Here is a 16,077-nt window from a genome sequence, read left to right on the forward strand (position 1 = left end):
GGGACTATAATAGAACAAAATTTAAAGTTCAATGACCAAAATAGTATTTGAACTTTTAAAATTTTACTTTATAATTATTTAAAATCAGCTAATAGAGCGTGTCAAGGATTCAAGTGAACATTGAGTAATAAATTAGATTAAAAATGACTTAAAATTTTAGAACTAATTTGAAATGAAACTCAAATCTCAAAGGTAAAGTTACATTCTACAACTTCTGAATTAAATAAAAACTATATCCAAAATTTTAGGCTAGAACATATTTTTCCCTTTTTATTTCTTAAAATTATAATTATTTTCTTTCAATATATAGAACAACAAATTCTCTAAAAATAAAAGCTATTTCCTAAAACAACTAGTGCAATAACTACGAAAACGAAGGATCCAACCTTTGACGGCTAAGAGTCCATATTAATTAATTTGAGTTAAAGTTTATTTTAGCTAAAAGATCCAATATTCAAAACTTAGGTTTGATTTTTTTTTTTTTTTTGGAAATTATGAGTAAAAAAATATGTAAAAAGTAGTTTAGTTCAATTATAATTAATATGATATTTCTTCTGAAAATTCGTTAAAATGAAGATTTTTCAAAAATAGAAAAATAAAAAAATTATTTATATAAAATAACAAAAATTTAATATTTTTTAATAGAAATGGATAGAAATTATTAATAAACGTTATGAAGTCGATCAATATTTTTTTTACTATTCTCGTAAAGTTTCACATTTTTTAAAATGTGGGATAAAAGGTGTTTGTAATTGAAATATATATATATATATATATATATATATAAATGAACCGACCTTAGCTTAGCCATTACGTTTTGCTCGTCCCTTCCGTGTTCGGTGCCAAAAAAAATTCCAGAAAATGGAAAAACTAATAAATTTTGAAGTCAAGAAAGTCAATGTGCTTGGATTAAATTGGATTCATTCCACTAGACTTCCATTTCCGATAAATGCTCCCCAATTTTTTCTTCATTCTCAATCACCGCTTCACCCCCAATCTCATCAATCTCTCGTCGGAGGAATTCCATCTTCGATCAAGATCCTAAAATAAGGTAACAATCCATAGGCTGTTTCAAGATTCTTGCCTTTCTTTTCCCCTTCCATTTACTTTTCTATGTGTTTGAATTGAATGCATTCACTGTTCTAATTCTTCTGTTTTGTTTTGAATTGTTTGGTGGCCCTTTGCTTGCTCTCTGTTGAATCGAAATGTTGGGATTAATGAGTTTCGATTTTGGAATCCGGTTGTTGATCATTGGTTTACGGATTTAATACGCGTTTAGGATCTGATTAATGGCTTCTTCTTAATTGCTTAGTTATGGAGGAACCTTTCCCCTTTATTTAAGTTCTAGCATAGTTCTATCAAATTTTCATTTCATATTAATTAGAAGACCTTCTATCCTGTTTTGGGCATGGATCGTAGAAAATATCTATGAAGAAAATGAAGGCTTGTTTAAGGATTATTTTCTTAATTTCGTTCATTGTGTTCCCATTCGAATTACAGATAGAATTATATATGTCAAAAAGAAGTTTGAAACTGATATAAGATGGAAGAGATAGAAAAGATAGTTCATCCTTGTGTTGTATTGCCGATAGTTCACTTCATGATTCTTTTGGATTAAGAAATGGCACGGTTATGCAGTTTTTGACTATTTGTAATCCAGAGTACAGCAGGATATTAGGTCGATTTTTCTTCCTCAACATGCTTATTTATAATTTACAGAAAAGAAATTTTCAAGCTACTGCATTTCCTTTTTCTCTCCCTTCTTCATGCAGTTTGTTTTATTTTGCTATCAAGGGATATTTTCAGTTGGTGATTTTCTCTGCTTTCTAATTGTTCAGGTGTATTTTCTACTGAAAATTAAGGGCATTTAGGAAGAGGATTTCAAATTTGAACTTCTAGTGAAATTCATCAAGATGGCTGATGGATCTGTAGATATCCCAGTTATTGAAGAGAGGACAAAGGTTGAACTTGATTGGGAAGTTGTTAAGCTGGATAAAGAGGTTGAGAAAGAAAAGCTCGACCTCAAGATCAAGAACAAGGAGGCAAAGTGTGAGGATGACAGCAAAGAGAAGACAGCGGTCAAGCTTCAAAGAAAAAGTTCATCAGTACAAAAAGAGAAGGCGAAAGATATCAAGAATAAGAAGGAGAAAGCCCTAAAGTCTGATGACGAAAAAGATAAGAAGGTCAAGGTTAAGGAAGATGAAGATTCAAAAGTGGAAGGGAAGAACAAAAAAGAAAAGAAGAAAGAAGAGAAGCACAAGAACAAGGATGAAGCCAAAGATGAAAAAGAAGCCAAAAAGAAGCACAAAGACGAGGTTGGAGCAGAGGAGGAAACAGAAGTGAACAAGAAGAAGGAAAAGGAAGACGAGAAGAAAGAGATAAAAGATGAAAAGAAGCATAAGAAGAAAGATGGGAAATCTGGGGAGAATGATGGAGTGAAAGAAAAGAAAGGAAAGAAGAAAGAAGTCGAGGATGATGAAGATTTTGAAAAAGAAGAGAAGAAACAGGAAAAAGATAAGAAAGATACGGAGAAGGGCAAAGGTTATGATGTAGTGGAAGATAAAAAAGTGAAGAAGGAAGTTGAGAACGAAGAAAAAAAAGATGATAGTAAAGAAGAGAAGAAGAAGAAGAAAGAAGAGAAGGAAAAGAAGAAAAAGGACAAAGGAGAAGAAGAAGATGATGGTAAAGAAGAGAAGAAGAAGAAGAAAGGAGAGAAGGAAAAGGAGAAAAAGGATAAAGTAGGAGAAGAAGATGATGGTAAAGAAGAGAAGAAGAAGAAGACAGGAGATAAGGAAAAGAAGAAAAAGGAAGAAGGAGAAGAAGAAGATGATAGTAAAGAAGAGAAGAAGAAGAAGAAGAAAGGAGAGAAGGAAAAGGAGAAAAAGGATAAAGTAGGAGAAGAAGATGATGGTAAAGAAGAGAAGAAGAAGAAGACAGGAGATAAGGAAAAGAAGAAAAAGGAAGAAGGAGAAGAAGAAGATGATAGTAAAGAAGAGAAGAAGAAGAAGAAGAAAGGAGAGAAGGAAAAGGAGAAAAAGGATAAAGTAGGAGAAGAAGATGATGGTAAAGAAGAGAAGAAGAAGAAGACAGGAGATAAGGAAAAGAAGAAAAAGGAAGAAGGAGAAGAAGAAGATGATAGTAAAGAAGAGAAGAAGAAGAAGAAGAAAGGAGAGAAGGAAAAGGAGAAAAAGGACAAAGGAGGAGAAGAAGATGATAGTAGAGAAGAGGAGAAGAAGAAGAAGAAGAAAGGAGAGGAGAAGGAGAAACAGGACAAAGGAGGAGAAGAAGATGGTAAAGAAGAGGAGAAGAAGAAGAAAGGACAGAAGGAAAAGGAGAAAAAGGACAAAGGGGTTGTGAAGGGTATGGATGAGGAGAATGATGACGTGAAGAAAAACAAAGGGGAGAAGAAGAATTGCAAGGATGAAGAAGATGCTGAAAAAGAAGAAAAGAAAACGAAGAAAGAAAAGAAGGACGAGAAGAAAAAGGAAAAAGGTGAGGAAGAGAAAGGAGAGAAGAAGAAAAAAGATAAGAGTGAAGAGAAGGAGGAGAAAGGTAAGAAAAAAGACAAGGATGAAGTAGAAGATGAAAAAGAAGACAAGAAGGGGAGAAAGGAGAAGAAAGATAAGAAAATAGACAAGGATGAAGTAGAAGATGAAAAAGAAGACAAGAAGAGAAGAAAGGAAAAGAAGAAAGAGAAGGAAGATGATTCAAAGACGAAAGCCTCAGTTAGGAACACCAGTAAGGAAATTGAGATAGAAGAATCTGGGAAGACCGAGGCCTCCGTTACAAACACCAGTAGGGAAATTGAAATAGAAGAATCTGAGAAGAGACCTAGAGGAGAAGACGAGAAGAATGATAAAGAAAAGAAAAACAAGAAAGATAAAGAAGAAAAGAAAAAGAAAGTTGAAGACAGAAACAAAACTAGAGATCTAGGAAAATTGAAACAGAAACTAGAGAAGATAGATGTTAAATTAAATGCCTTGCTCGAGAAAAAGGCAGATATTATGAGGCAAATAAAAGAAGCTGAAGACGGAAATTGCAACATCCCTGTGAAATCTAAGGAGGTGGCATAACTCTGTGAGGATGAGGAGAATGGTGATATGTGTTCTTATTAAGGTTTTCGCAATCCTCTCTGTTTCAATGAATGAATATGTATTGTAATAGAAATAGAAATGTATAAGTCAGTGTTCTATTTTTTTTTTTCCATGTAAAATTTCATTTTTATGTTCTGCGGTGGTAAAAAAATTCAGGTGATGTTTGATTAATAAGTAGCTGGGAGGGTACTCTTCGTGCTTTCTAACAGTATTTCTAAAATTCTTAAAATTGCTGTCTACATTTTTATCAAGGCAATTTTATCTCAGTAGTTAAAATTAATTTAGAACATGCTTGATTCTGCTCGCCGCAGGGCCTTCTATTGTACCTGGATATTAGATTACATGGCTTAGTACCTCCAATGATGCCTCAGGTCTATAAGTTTGGACACCTCAAAACACCAATAAGAAAGAATTCAAGACCCTTTTGGTTAAAATCAGTAATTAACAACACATTTTAAACCCGATAAGTCTCTAACATTTGGAAACTCATTGTTAGTAGTTTCAGCCAACCCCCTTTCCTGGCTTTTGTTCTACTAGCAGTAAGCTCTGCTCCCTCCAGTTCGATTAATTCCGGATTTTGATACCTCTGTGAGATACTTTTTCAGACCTATTGTCGATACTAAGTAGCAGCCACAAATTTGTATCCATTTTTCATGATATTATGCATGGATCAGATATATCATGGCCCTTTCGGCCTGATCTTAGGCCCTGACTCACCCTCCGTGGACGTAAGGTGAAGATGAGGAGTTAGCTTCCAAATCAGGTAATATCTTGAGTTTTCAAATTGAAAAGAACTCAGGCCCTGAAGAAGATAATTGCTATGCTTAGTGTGCGACTCGTCGGTTTTTTTAAGGTTAAGATTAAAACCAAAAAGAAGGATCAGCCCATACATAATCTGAACTAATAATTATAAAACTAATAACCAACTCATCGCTTCGCATTATCTGGATCTAAAAAACCAACCAGTCAAGATATGTTATATTGGTCATATCATTGTATCACAGAAATGCTTTGAAAACTCTTCTAAAACGAAAACAGGTTTGGCATAGAATCCAGAAGGATGAAGGCTTTTTTACCTAATCATAGAAGGAAGCTCATATCTTTTCCGGGTTCTAGCTCACGTACCTCTTTTATTTGGGCATTTGTCCTTTTTGCTTGCCTGCTCTTACCCAGGTGCTGCCTTGTTCAAATCTCGATGATTGTGGGTCCTGAGAGGAGCTATTGGATTCTTAGCTTACTTACTTCTCGAGCGATAGTTCCACGATCCTGACCAGCAACTTGTTAGGAGTAGGGGCATCCAAGCTTGCCCAACCTATACAAGGGGCTTGCACACTTTCGAGTGAGATATAATAGTTTATCCTTAGCAGGGAATACCTTTCTATACAAATTAGTCTCACTCAAGAAGTCAGCTGCCTCTCTTCTTCTTCTAGCTTTTCTGAGTTCTTCCGCCTCAAACCAAGAAGGGACGGCGAGTAGGGCTTGTGCCCATTAGTCTATGTCCTGCCCTATTTAGATTCAAAAATACTATATCTCAGAGAAAGGAAAGGGAAGTGCTTGCTGGTATTAAGAAAACTCTCCTCTCCCACGAAATCAAGCTCCGTTTCCGTGTTTTTGTTGTATTCCTTTTTATTTATACGTTTTTTCACATCTGCTCCCGCAGAATCGTCTTGAAGATATTTTTTTGTGGTTTGAGAGAACCGAGTCAAGATCCTCTTCGGCCACAGATTCCTTTTCTCCGTTATTTCCATTTTCGAATTCAAGAGTTTTTTCCTTCGCTGATATAAAAAGAGATCCTTTTTTCTTTCCAATGAGTTTTTTATTTTGACTAAAAATTTCATTTCCATTCAAATTTAAAAGAAGTGATTTTATTGGTATGATCCACGGATTAATCTTATATGCATTAGAAAGTATCCAAAATTTTGGAAAGAACCAAAGTTCCAGATTTGATATGGAACGACTTAGTATTTCTTCATTCATTCTCATCCAATCAAAAAAGATTTTATTTTTATTGTTGGAGGGGTTGCTTTCTTGATCAATCATACTCAATTCGATGGAATTGTTTGATCTTAAAGGAGATCTTCTATAATTTCGCACGTGAGGCAGTCTATGACGAAAATCTGAAGAGAGATGTTGCATAAAACCGTAGAATGCTACGTAGATGACCTAGCCGTCAAAAGCGTCGGGCTATAATCGGACAATTCCATCGTGCTATGAGCGGACAATGCCTTGCTCAATGCTTTTCTTCTTATCTGTAGCCCGAAGAGAAGGGTGTAGCTTGGAGCCCGCCATGTCTTCAAGAACACCTCCCTGGATTTCGAGGATGGTTACTAGAAGGAGTCTCCGGCCGGCAGCCTTGCTGGGATCTCCAGATCGGTTCGGCCAAGCCATGGCTAGTGGGAAAAAAAAACCGTAGGCTAGTGTCGTCGAAGAGGCTCGACGAGAGCAGACTCGTAATCGTGGAGATTAAGATGTTCCCACGGAGTGGTAATTAGTAGGTGTCAACGGAAAGTCAGGCATAGAAAGTTGGCGGTTCGGCATAGGGAGGAGTGAATACCCGTATAAAGTGCTTCTTTTCTTCGGAGTCTCGTCAGGGGTTCCATCCGAACTAGAAGAATCAGGACAAGCAATACAGATGGTTGAAATTTCAACCAATCTGTAGTTGATAGTCAAGATCGTGTAATTAATACCTGGGCGGATGCCCTAACACGTTACAAAATTTCGCTTTAGCCAATGATCCAAGCAGAGTAATAATAGGAACTAGTGTATCGAGTTTCTTCGGGACAATGCCTTTTTCTTTCCTTGAGACTCTTTACCGAGCCTCCGGTGGTCTTTTCAGAATCAAAAAGAGTACTGAATGAAAGCCCCCCATACTACCCATTTATCTCTCATCTTACTACGCAGCATTAATTTGAAGTAACGGACTTGGTTTTATTGTTTAAGAATCTTTTAGATTATTTTATGAGTTCTTTCAAAAACTTGGTATGATGATTGATATTGACAAATGCTCGATAGTATGGAATCCTTTGAACTTGATTGAAATTGTTTTCATATGTTTTATTATTTCATTTTTGACCCATTAAAATATCAGACTTGCGAGTGTTTCTGAAAAGTGTTTGATTGCTTTCTTTAAGGGTTTTATGTTATTTATTTATTTATTGGGATTTGATTTGATAGGGCGAAAATGAGAATTGTCGAGGGGCAATCCGATGTAATTTGTGATAATAGAATTCTAAACTGACCATTCGTTATACAAGCTATCAATTTTTTGTTTCTTTATTCTATTTGTCTTCTTTGCTTGTGGAACCATTAGATCTCAGCGAGCATCTCTACCGTGATGTTTGAAGGGTCGCCGTGCTTGAGGATTTCGTCTTGTGTTTGCTTATTTGTGATCCTTTAGGTTGATAGATCTTCGAGACATTTGATTGTGGTGTTTATCTTTGCACTTGTTGCAAGCAGAGCATATATGAAACACTCTCAGTTATGTTTGTTGGATATCTCTATTAATTGCTTTATTTTTTGGTGAATTTTATTTCTCTGGGAAATATTATGGGAAATTTGGGAGATGAAATGGCTTGGTGACTTCTGGGTAGGTTATAAATAAGTAGGCGGCCTTTGTATAGAAATTCTTCATTGATTGGTTTATGTCACCAGTTTGTGATTAACTAAAAATTTTGATCTATGTTGAACATCACAAATTTTCAGACATCCAAGACATTGGAAGGACACAATAAACCCTAAATCGAAGTCGGTAGTTTACAACACCAGCTTCGATCCAGCAAGCCCATTTTACAATTGAAGGGACATAATAAATCCTAAATCAAAGAGCTGGAATGTAAAGGAGGGATGGAGGGAAGAGAGGAAGTAAAGGGACGGAAAGAGAAGCAAAAAGAGAGAGGAAAATACAACTCATCCATGCCTAATTTAAAATTTGAAAACTCAAGTTACGACATGACTTTTCGTTAGTCAACTAGCAATCAAATTAATTCGGAGACCATTTAGAAGCATTTTACAAATCTTGGAGATCAAAGTGTCTCTTCTGAAATTTCAGAGATCAAGTGATTTTAAACTTCATAGATCAAGAGTGTATTTTTTTTCCTATTTTTAAATTGATCATACATGTGTATTATCGACAATTAAAACACAAAAATTATGGATTATATCACGATTCTTAACTATTAGACAGCATAGGTGACTAGAGCGTCAATCTATTCACAAATACAAGTTAAGTGTAAAAAATAAAAATCCAAGATTCAAGATTCTAGAAATTAAATGCGTTCAACTAAAGCTCAATTTTCACAAATATTTATCGGATTTCTTACTTCTAAACTAGAAAAAATAACCTCAACGAATCGCTGGAGCAATACAGTCGGGATTAGGCATCATCCAATTTGATTACAACTCACAATACAAAGTCAAAAGCTAAAAGAATTCAAAAGAAAAGAAGGAAACTATGGAGAAAAAATTCAACTTTAGGTAGAATCTCTTTCCCCTAATCCCAGAAATGAGAGAGTTGATATTGGGGTTAGTGTTGTGACACTGTCAAGAAAAATCCGCTGGTGTTGCTTAACACTCTTCCTTAACCAGCCTTGACAATTTTGCAACGTTGCAGGGGTAGCGTTGTTCTTCAGCATTGCCAAGCATTGTAAAAATCATCTAAAACGTCTCAATAAAGCTCGATTCTTGCATTGAAAGGTATTTAAACATTAAATTTTTAAGAACTAACATGATTTAGACAGGAAAAAGATAGTTATTTCGGGGAGTTATTAATCGTTTTTGGAGAATGTTATGGTTGTCTATAAAACTGGCCTAAACTGAATTTTTTCTGGCTTATTTGCAAGACACCACTTTTGTATTTTGGCGTTTCTTTAGAATGAGTATTCATGTGTGTTATTCAGTTACGTTGTCTCATACTCAAGTAATTATATTGGTTTGACATTCGTTTGGAATGCAAATTCCTGGGTATGTTATTCACTCACATAGCTTCATGCTTAAGTAAAGTTTAGATATTTGGAAACTTCAGATTGAAATTTTTGGTTGAATGAGAAACTTATTTAATTGAAACATTTGGTTTTAAAAGCTTGTTTGATTGAAAGATTTTGGTTCTGATGATATCAATCATCTGAATATATGTTAAATATATGAAATTAGAAAAGCATGATACATGACATTAGTGAGATAAATATAAAAGGTTATATTGATTAATGTTTTGTACGTGTTTGGTTGATTTTCGTGAATTGTTTAATATAAGTGTTATATTAATAAAATTAAAAATCAATTTGCATTAAGCATGATGCATAGATAGTTTAATATAATTGTTATACTAAATTCATGAAATGCATGTAATAGATTTTCATATTAATTAAAATTTGATTGTTAATTAATTAAACTATAGAAAATATGATAATAGGACTAATAATTCCTTTTGTAATAGTTAACAAATCAATATTTAGTAGCTGTCAATTTATAATTAAGAGTTGCATGCAAATTTAAGATCTTAGGGAATTGGAATTAATTTTAAATTGTTTAAAATTAATTAAACCTTAGATCACATTAATTCTAATAAGATTACAATTAAGTCCTATTTTGATTTAAAATATGACTGAATAGGACAAACAAGACATTAGGTTTTAAGGAAACTCTACCAATGAAGTTCTGTCTAGGTTGGGGGTATTTAAGATGACGGTTTACGGAGCACCTCCTACTTGGTAACTGAAGGAGTTAACTATTAACATGCATAAGCAACAAAAGATCTTAAGTACTCTAATTAGTTTAATTTCAAAGGAATAAGAATGGATTTTAACATAGATTAAAGAGTTAGAATATACAACCTTTGTAGACCAAATTTCTTCTCGGTTTTGATTCAATCTTCTCACAATCGGTTTCATAGACCATCATGGAGTCTTCACAACTATTTCTCCGACTTTAGAACGAGATGGTGGGATTGGTGAGTGATAAAATTTGAAGAGAAATTGAATAAGGGTTTGAGAGAGAATTAGGGTTAAGGTTCTTCAAAATCTAAAGAATTTCTACTTTTATCAAGAAGATTAAATTTCATAGACCATTCTATTTGTAGGCAAATTCATGCAAAATTGAGTTAATGACAAATTGACACTAAAAAATCCATTAACTCAAAGTGGGATTAGTGTCTTAAAATGGGATGAATACCTAGCAAAAATATTTTAATCAAATCCACAAAAATTAGATTTTTCCACTATGCCAATCTTGGATTTTCCCACTGAGTTGGTCAAATAGTCAAACTTTGACTTTCAAAGTCTATAGTCAATATTTTGACTTTATCTCAATTTTGTAGTCAAACTTTGACTTTCAAAGTCTATAGTCCACATTTTGACTTTATCTCAATTTTGATCTAGTTAATAATTCTGACTTTCAATCCAAGTTTAACATAGTCAACAATTTTGACTTTCAATTCAATTCTGACTTCTTTAATTTAAAACTAATTTAAACAATTAAATAAACAATTTAATTAATTAAAACCACACTAATCCCGATCAATCTTGATTGACCGTTTTTTAATTCCTATTTAGAAAATTTTGATATTTAATCTTATTTAAATATATTTTTCTCTCTATATATGTTTAATTCATAATTAAACATTAGGTTAAATATATCAAATATATTTAACACTTTACTCCAAAAAACTGAATTCGAAAACTTCAAATTCGTTCATCATAATGTTCTAAGGTTTAGTCCGATATGAGCTAGTAGGGGGACTTAATGGACCTACAAATCATGTGCTCCAACGATCCAAGATTAACTGACTAAACTCTTTAACCCAATCAACCAACATTCATTAACTACCGGGTCACTCCACTAAAAACCCAGTAGTTGCACTACCCTCACTGTAGATATATTTCTGTCCACTTGATATAACTATAACTAGTAAGTCAACTTTTAGTAGGTCTTTCGTAATAACGGTTGGATTAAAAGCTGTTTTACCCTCGAGATTATATCTTGCTCCTTAAGTTCCACTGATCCTTTAATAAACAATTGGTTTGTGATCCAATCACCAAACCAAGTCGTTCTCGGTCCAATAAGAGGGTGGAACCCCTTGTTCAAGATCCGAAGTCAGTACTTAAGGGAACAACCTCTCTACTATCCCTAAAAGTGGGTAGGAGTGAATTCCGTCTTGCACCCTATGTCCCCAACTATCTACTCGGTCTTACCCTTGAAATGATGGGCTTATTGAGTCGACACTGTTGAGTTAACCCTCACACATGCAACAAAGGATAATTCTGAATAAACAGGAATTCATAGTTAGCTCAGGATTAAAGTTAAGTTACCTAAGTCATCACTTTGAAATAATCAGTTTAAAACAATAAACAACATTATAAAGTAAGAGTGACTTATTTCTTAGTCTGGTTTTATACGAACTCTTTGCATAGGACGACCTCATTCGAATGTCTCCACATGAACGGTTCAAGATCACATCGTTTGTATTAAATATAAAGTGGATCGCATCTAATAATGTCTCTAAAATAAGGTACCCAGTCTTATCCGTATACTATAGACCGTTTTGACTATTTACTCGAACTTGATCCACTTTTATGTCATTACATAAAATCTAAGTATTCATGTTATAGTCATGGATCTTAGTTCATTGGATTTAGGGTTTGCTAAAACGAAATGAGCAATTCATATATTCAATAAAAACTTTATTGAATAAACCTCAATAACATCTTTATTGATAACAGAACAAGTTTATTGTTTACAAACCACGAGTTTTAGGACATAAACCCCAATAGGAACTGACCCAAAACTTGGGTTGAATTAACTTCAGTCCTTTTAGTATGCAATATCACTAGGTTAATTCCATGGTTTAATTCACCTAGAACATCAAAGTAAATACCTTATTATAAAAGTTATAATAGACATAGACTTAGATAGATGAAGGAGCTAGAAACATGTAAGCAGAGGCAATTTGGATCATAAGCACTCTAATTTCATTAACTTAAGGATTAAACATGCTAACACAAAACTATAAAAATAGAGTTTCATGAATAAACCTTAGTGTAGCTCGAAAATGAAGTTGTCCTTTGGTTGTATTTGATCACAAACAATTCGTGGACCATTGCTAGATCTTCCCCACTATTATTCGACCTTAGAACGATTTGTGAGATTCGAATTTGTGATAAATTTTGGGGGAACAAGGAGTTAGAGAGTATTTTGGAGGCTTTAGGTTTGAGAGTTCAAACCAGCTTCAAAAGCTTAGAATTTCAACCCTTCTCTTAGCAATTTTTGAGGAAATCATGCAACAAAAATTTTGAAGTGGTCCAAAAGATGGAAATTTTCACTTTCAAAGTTCACACAATTTTGAATTTCTAAAATTCAAAATTTTAAATGAATTTTGATAAAATCAATTCAAGTAATTAATTTTTAATTAATTACAACTAATTTTAAATAAAATTAATTCTAGTAATTAATTTTAAACAAAATTAAATTTAAATAATTAATTAAATAAATAATTTAATTAATAGTAATCTAATATCAAATATTAAAATATTTAAAATTAACTTTAAATAATTAATTAAACAATATAATTAACAATAATTTAATATCAAATATTAAATTATAAAATTAATTTTAATTAAAAATAATTAAATTAATTTAATATAAAATATTGAATTAATTAATAACACCAATCCCGATCATGAATCCCAATTCAAGTGTACCATATTTAAATATTTCCAACTCTTCATGTTGTTTAATTCATAATTAAACAATAGGTTGTTGAGTATATTGAATATAAAACGCTTATTTCTTAAGTTGAATTTGAACAATTCACATCTTTCATCACACTATTCTAAAGTTTAGTTTGATATGAGCTAACAGAGGGACCTAATAAATCTACAAATCATGAGCTCCAACGATTTGAGATTAACAGGCTAAACTTTTTAACCCAACGAATCAACATTCGTTAACTATCGGGACACTCCACTATAGCCTAGTAGCTGCACTCTCCTCACTATAGATATATTTCTGTCCACTCGATATAACCATGATTAGTAAGTCGATCCTTCAGAGGTTGTTCATAATTACAGCTGGGTCAAAATTATAATTCTACCCCTGTAATTGTATCTTGCTCCTTAAGTCCCACTGATCCTCTAATGAAAAATTGGTTTATGGTCCAACTGCCAAATTGAGTCCCTCTCGGGTCAATGAGAGGGCGTGACCTCTTGTTTAAGATCCAGAGTTAATACTTAAGAGAACAACCTATCCACTTTTCTTAGAATCGGGTAGGAATGATTTCCATCTTGCAGGACTATGTCCCCAACTATCTACCTGGTCTTATCCCTAAAATGGGGGGCTTATTGAACCAGCGAACTCGGGCCACTCTCACCCAAGAAGATTAAAGAATAATCTCAAATAAAGAGGAGTTCATAGTTAACATAGAATAAGATCGAGTTACCCAGGTCATCGTAGTGAAATAGTTAATTTTAATAGTAAACGAAATTATAAAGTAAAAGTGTCTATTTCGCGGTCCAGTCTTATGGAAACTCATTATATAGGATGCCTCCACTCACATGTTTCCACATTAATGATTCAGGATCACATCGTTTGTATCAAATACAAAGTGGACCGCATCCATAGTATCCCAAGATAAGGTACTCAGCCTAATCCTCATACGATAAACCGTTTTGGCTATTACTCTAACTTGATATACTTTTATGCCTCCACATATAGTTCAAGTATTCATGCTATAGCCAGGGGTTCTTAGTTGATATTAGGGGTTTTAAGTGCAATTCACATATTCAATAATATCTTTACTGAATAAACCTCAACAACATCTTTATTGTAAAATAGAATATGTTTCTTGTTTACAAACTACAAGTTTTAGGATATAAAACCCAACAAACTCTCACTTGGACTAAAACTCCAGTGGGGTCATTTACACATCATGTTAAGCGTGAGAGAAAAACATAAATACAATAAAATAGAGCATCACATACCCATGGCTTCTTCCACTTGTCATAGATTTACAAAACTCGTAGTCCTAGACTCACTAGGTGGCCCTCAAACACTTTAGCCATGAGGACCTTTGTAAACGGATCAACAATGTTGTGTTCTAAGGTTATCTATTTGATGATCACGTCTCATTGTTTCACAATCTCTATGATGAAATGATATTACCTTCAATGTGTGTCCTGCAATTATGGCTTGTGGGTTCTTTAGAATTTGCAACTGTGCCATTGTTATCACAATAGAAAGTGATAGGCAAATGCATATTTGTAACCACTTCCAAATCTGTCAATAACTTCTTAAGCCATACTGCTTTCTTTGCCGCTTCACGTGCAACTATGTACTCAGCTTCCATGGTAGAGTCACCAATACAACCCTGCTTTATACTCCTTTAAACTACCGCACCTCCATTTAAAGTGAACACTGATCTAAATGTACATTTCCTCAAATCTTTATAAATCTGAATATTAGAGCCAATGTATCCTGTAAGGATCAGATCCTTAGCACCATATACGAGCATATAGTCCCTCGTTCTCTTAAGATACTCGAGAATAGTTTTAACGATAATTCATTGATCATATCCTAGATTGGACTGATACATGCTGACTATTCCCACTGCGCAACATATGTCAGGTCGTGTACATAACATTACATACATTAGATTACCAACTGCTGATGCATATAGAATACGTCTCATATTCTCAACTTCTTGAGGTGTCTTAGGACACTGTTCCTTTGACAGATGAATTCCATGCTTGAAAGGTAATAATCCCTTTTGGAATTATACATTTTATATCTCGACAACATCTTGTCTATATATAATGCTTGAGATAGAGCGAACGTTCTGTTCTTACGATTTTGAGTGATTTGGATTCCAAAAACATATTAAGCCTCTCCTAAATCTTTCATTTGGAATTGGGTTGCTAACCATTGCTTAACGTTGGTTAGGAATCCTACATCATTTCCATTGAGTAGGATGTCATCAACATACAACACTAGGAAGGCTACAGTGGTTTTGACAAATTTCTTGTATACACAAGGTTTGTCAACATTCTGCTCAAAGCCAAAAGATTTGTTCACAATGTCAAATCTTATATTCCAGGATCTGGATGCTTGTTTTAACCCATTAATAGTTTATTTAATTTTGCAAACCTTTTGCTCTTGACCCTGTTCAATGAACCCTTCTGGTTGAGCCATATAGATACTCTCTTCAAGATTACCATTTAGAAAGACTATCTTGACATCCATTTGTCAAATTTCATAATCATAAAAAGTGTAATAGACAGGGGAGAAGGTTTCTTCATAGTCCACCCCATCTCTCTGGATATAACCCTTTGCCACCAGTCGAGCCTTAAAAGTCTGTACCTTACTGGCTTGGTCTCGTTTCTTTTTGTAGATCCATTTGCAACCAACAAGTTTTACCCTTTCTGGCTGATTTATAAGTTTTCAAACCAAATTGAAGTACATAGACTCCATTTCGAGGTCCATGGCTTTGATCCACTGGTCTCAGTCTACATCATTCATTGTCTATTCATAGGTCAATGGATCCCTTAATACCATCATCGGGTATGATGACTTGAGTTTTTGTTAAACCTATGTAATGGTCAGGCTGATGGACAACCCTTCCACTATGTCGAGACTCTCTCAACTCTTGAGAAGGATGTGATTGACCAAAATTACAAGCTTCATCAACAACTCTTGTAGAAGAATCAGCCTGATCAACAACTATTGTTGGTTTATTTGTAACTTCTTTGGATATTGCACTCAATACTAGTTTACTGCGAGATTAATGATCTCTCATGTGGTATTCCTCTAAAAATGTAGCATTTTTCAACACAAACACTTTGTTATCTTGAGGATCATAAAACGGATCACCTTTGGTTTCTGTGGGGTATCCTATGAATAGACATAGTTTTGAATGACGTTCCAATTTTTTGGGGTTTTGCATCAACACATGTGCAAAATACCCCCAAATTTTGAAGTGACGTAAACTACTTTTATGCTT

The 16,077-nt window shown here is 33.9% G+C and overlaps 1 protein-coding gene across 1 annotated transcript; it reads left to right on the top strand.

Annotated features, from left to right (window-relative positions):
* The first annotated feature begins 795 nt into the window (after nt 1–795).
* LOC120090713 (MAEBL domain protein) lies at nt 796–4,314 on the top strand. Its single transcript, XM_090307588.1, has 2 exons — nt 796–1,051; nt 1,839–4,314. Exon 2 carries the CDS (start codon nt 1,914–1,916, stop codon nt 4,071–4,073), a length of 2,160 nt encoding a protein of 719 aa, XP_090163714.1. The 5' UTR covers nt 796–1,051; nt 1,839–1,913; the 3' UTR covers nt 4,074–4,314.
* Nucleotides 4,315–16,077: the final 11,763 nt, after the last annotated feature.

This window comes from Benincasa hispida, chromosome 11 (genome assembly GCF_027475165.1).
Source record: "Benincasa hispida cultivar pf3 chromosome 11, pf3_genome.v1.1, whole genome shotgun sequence".
NCBI lineage: Eukaryota > Viridiplantae > Streptophyta > Magnoliopsida > Cucurbitales > Cucurbitaceae > Benincasa > Benincasa hispida.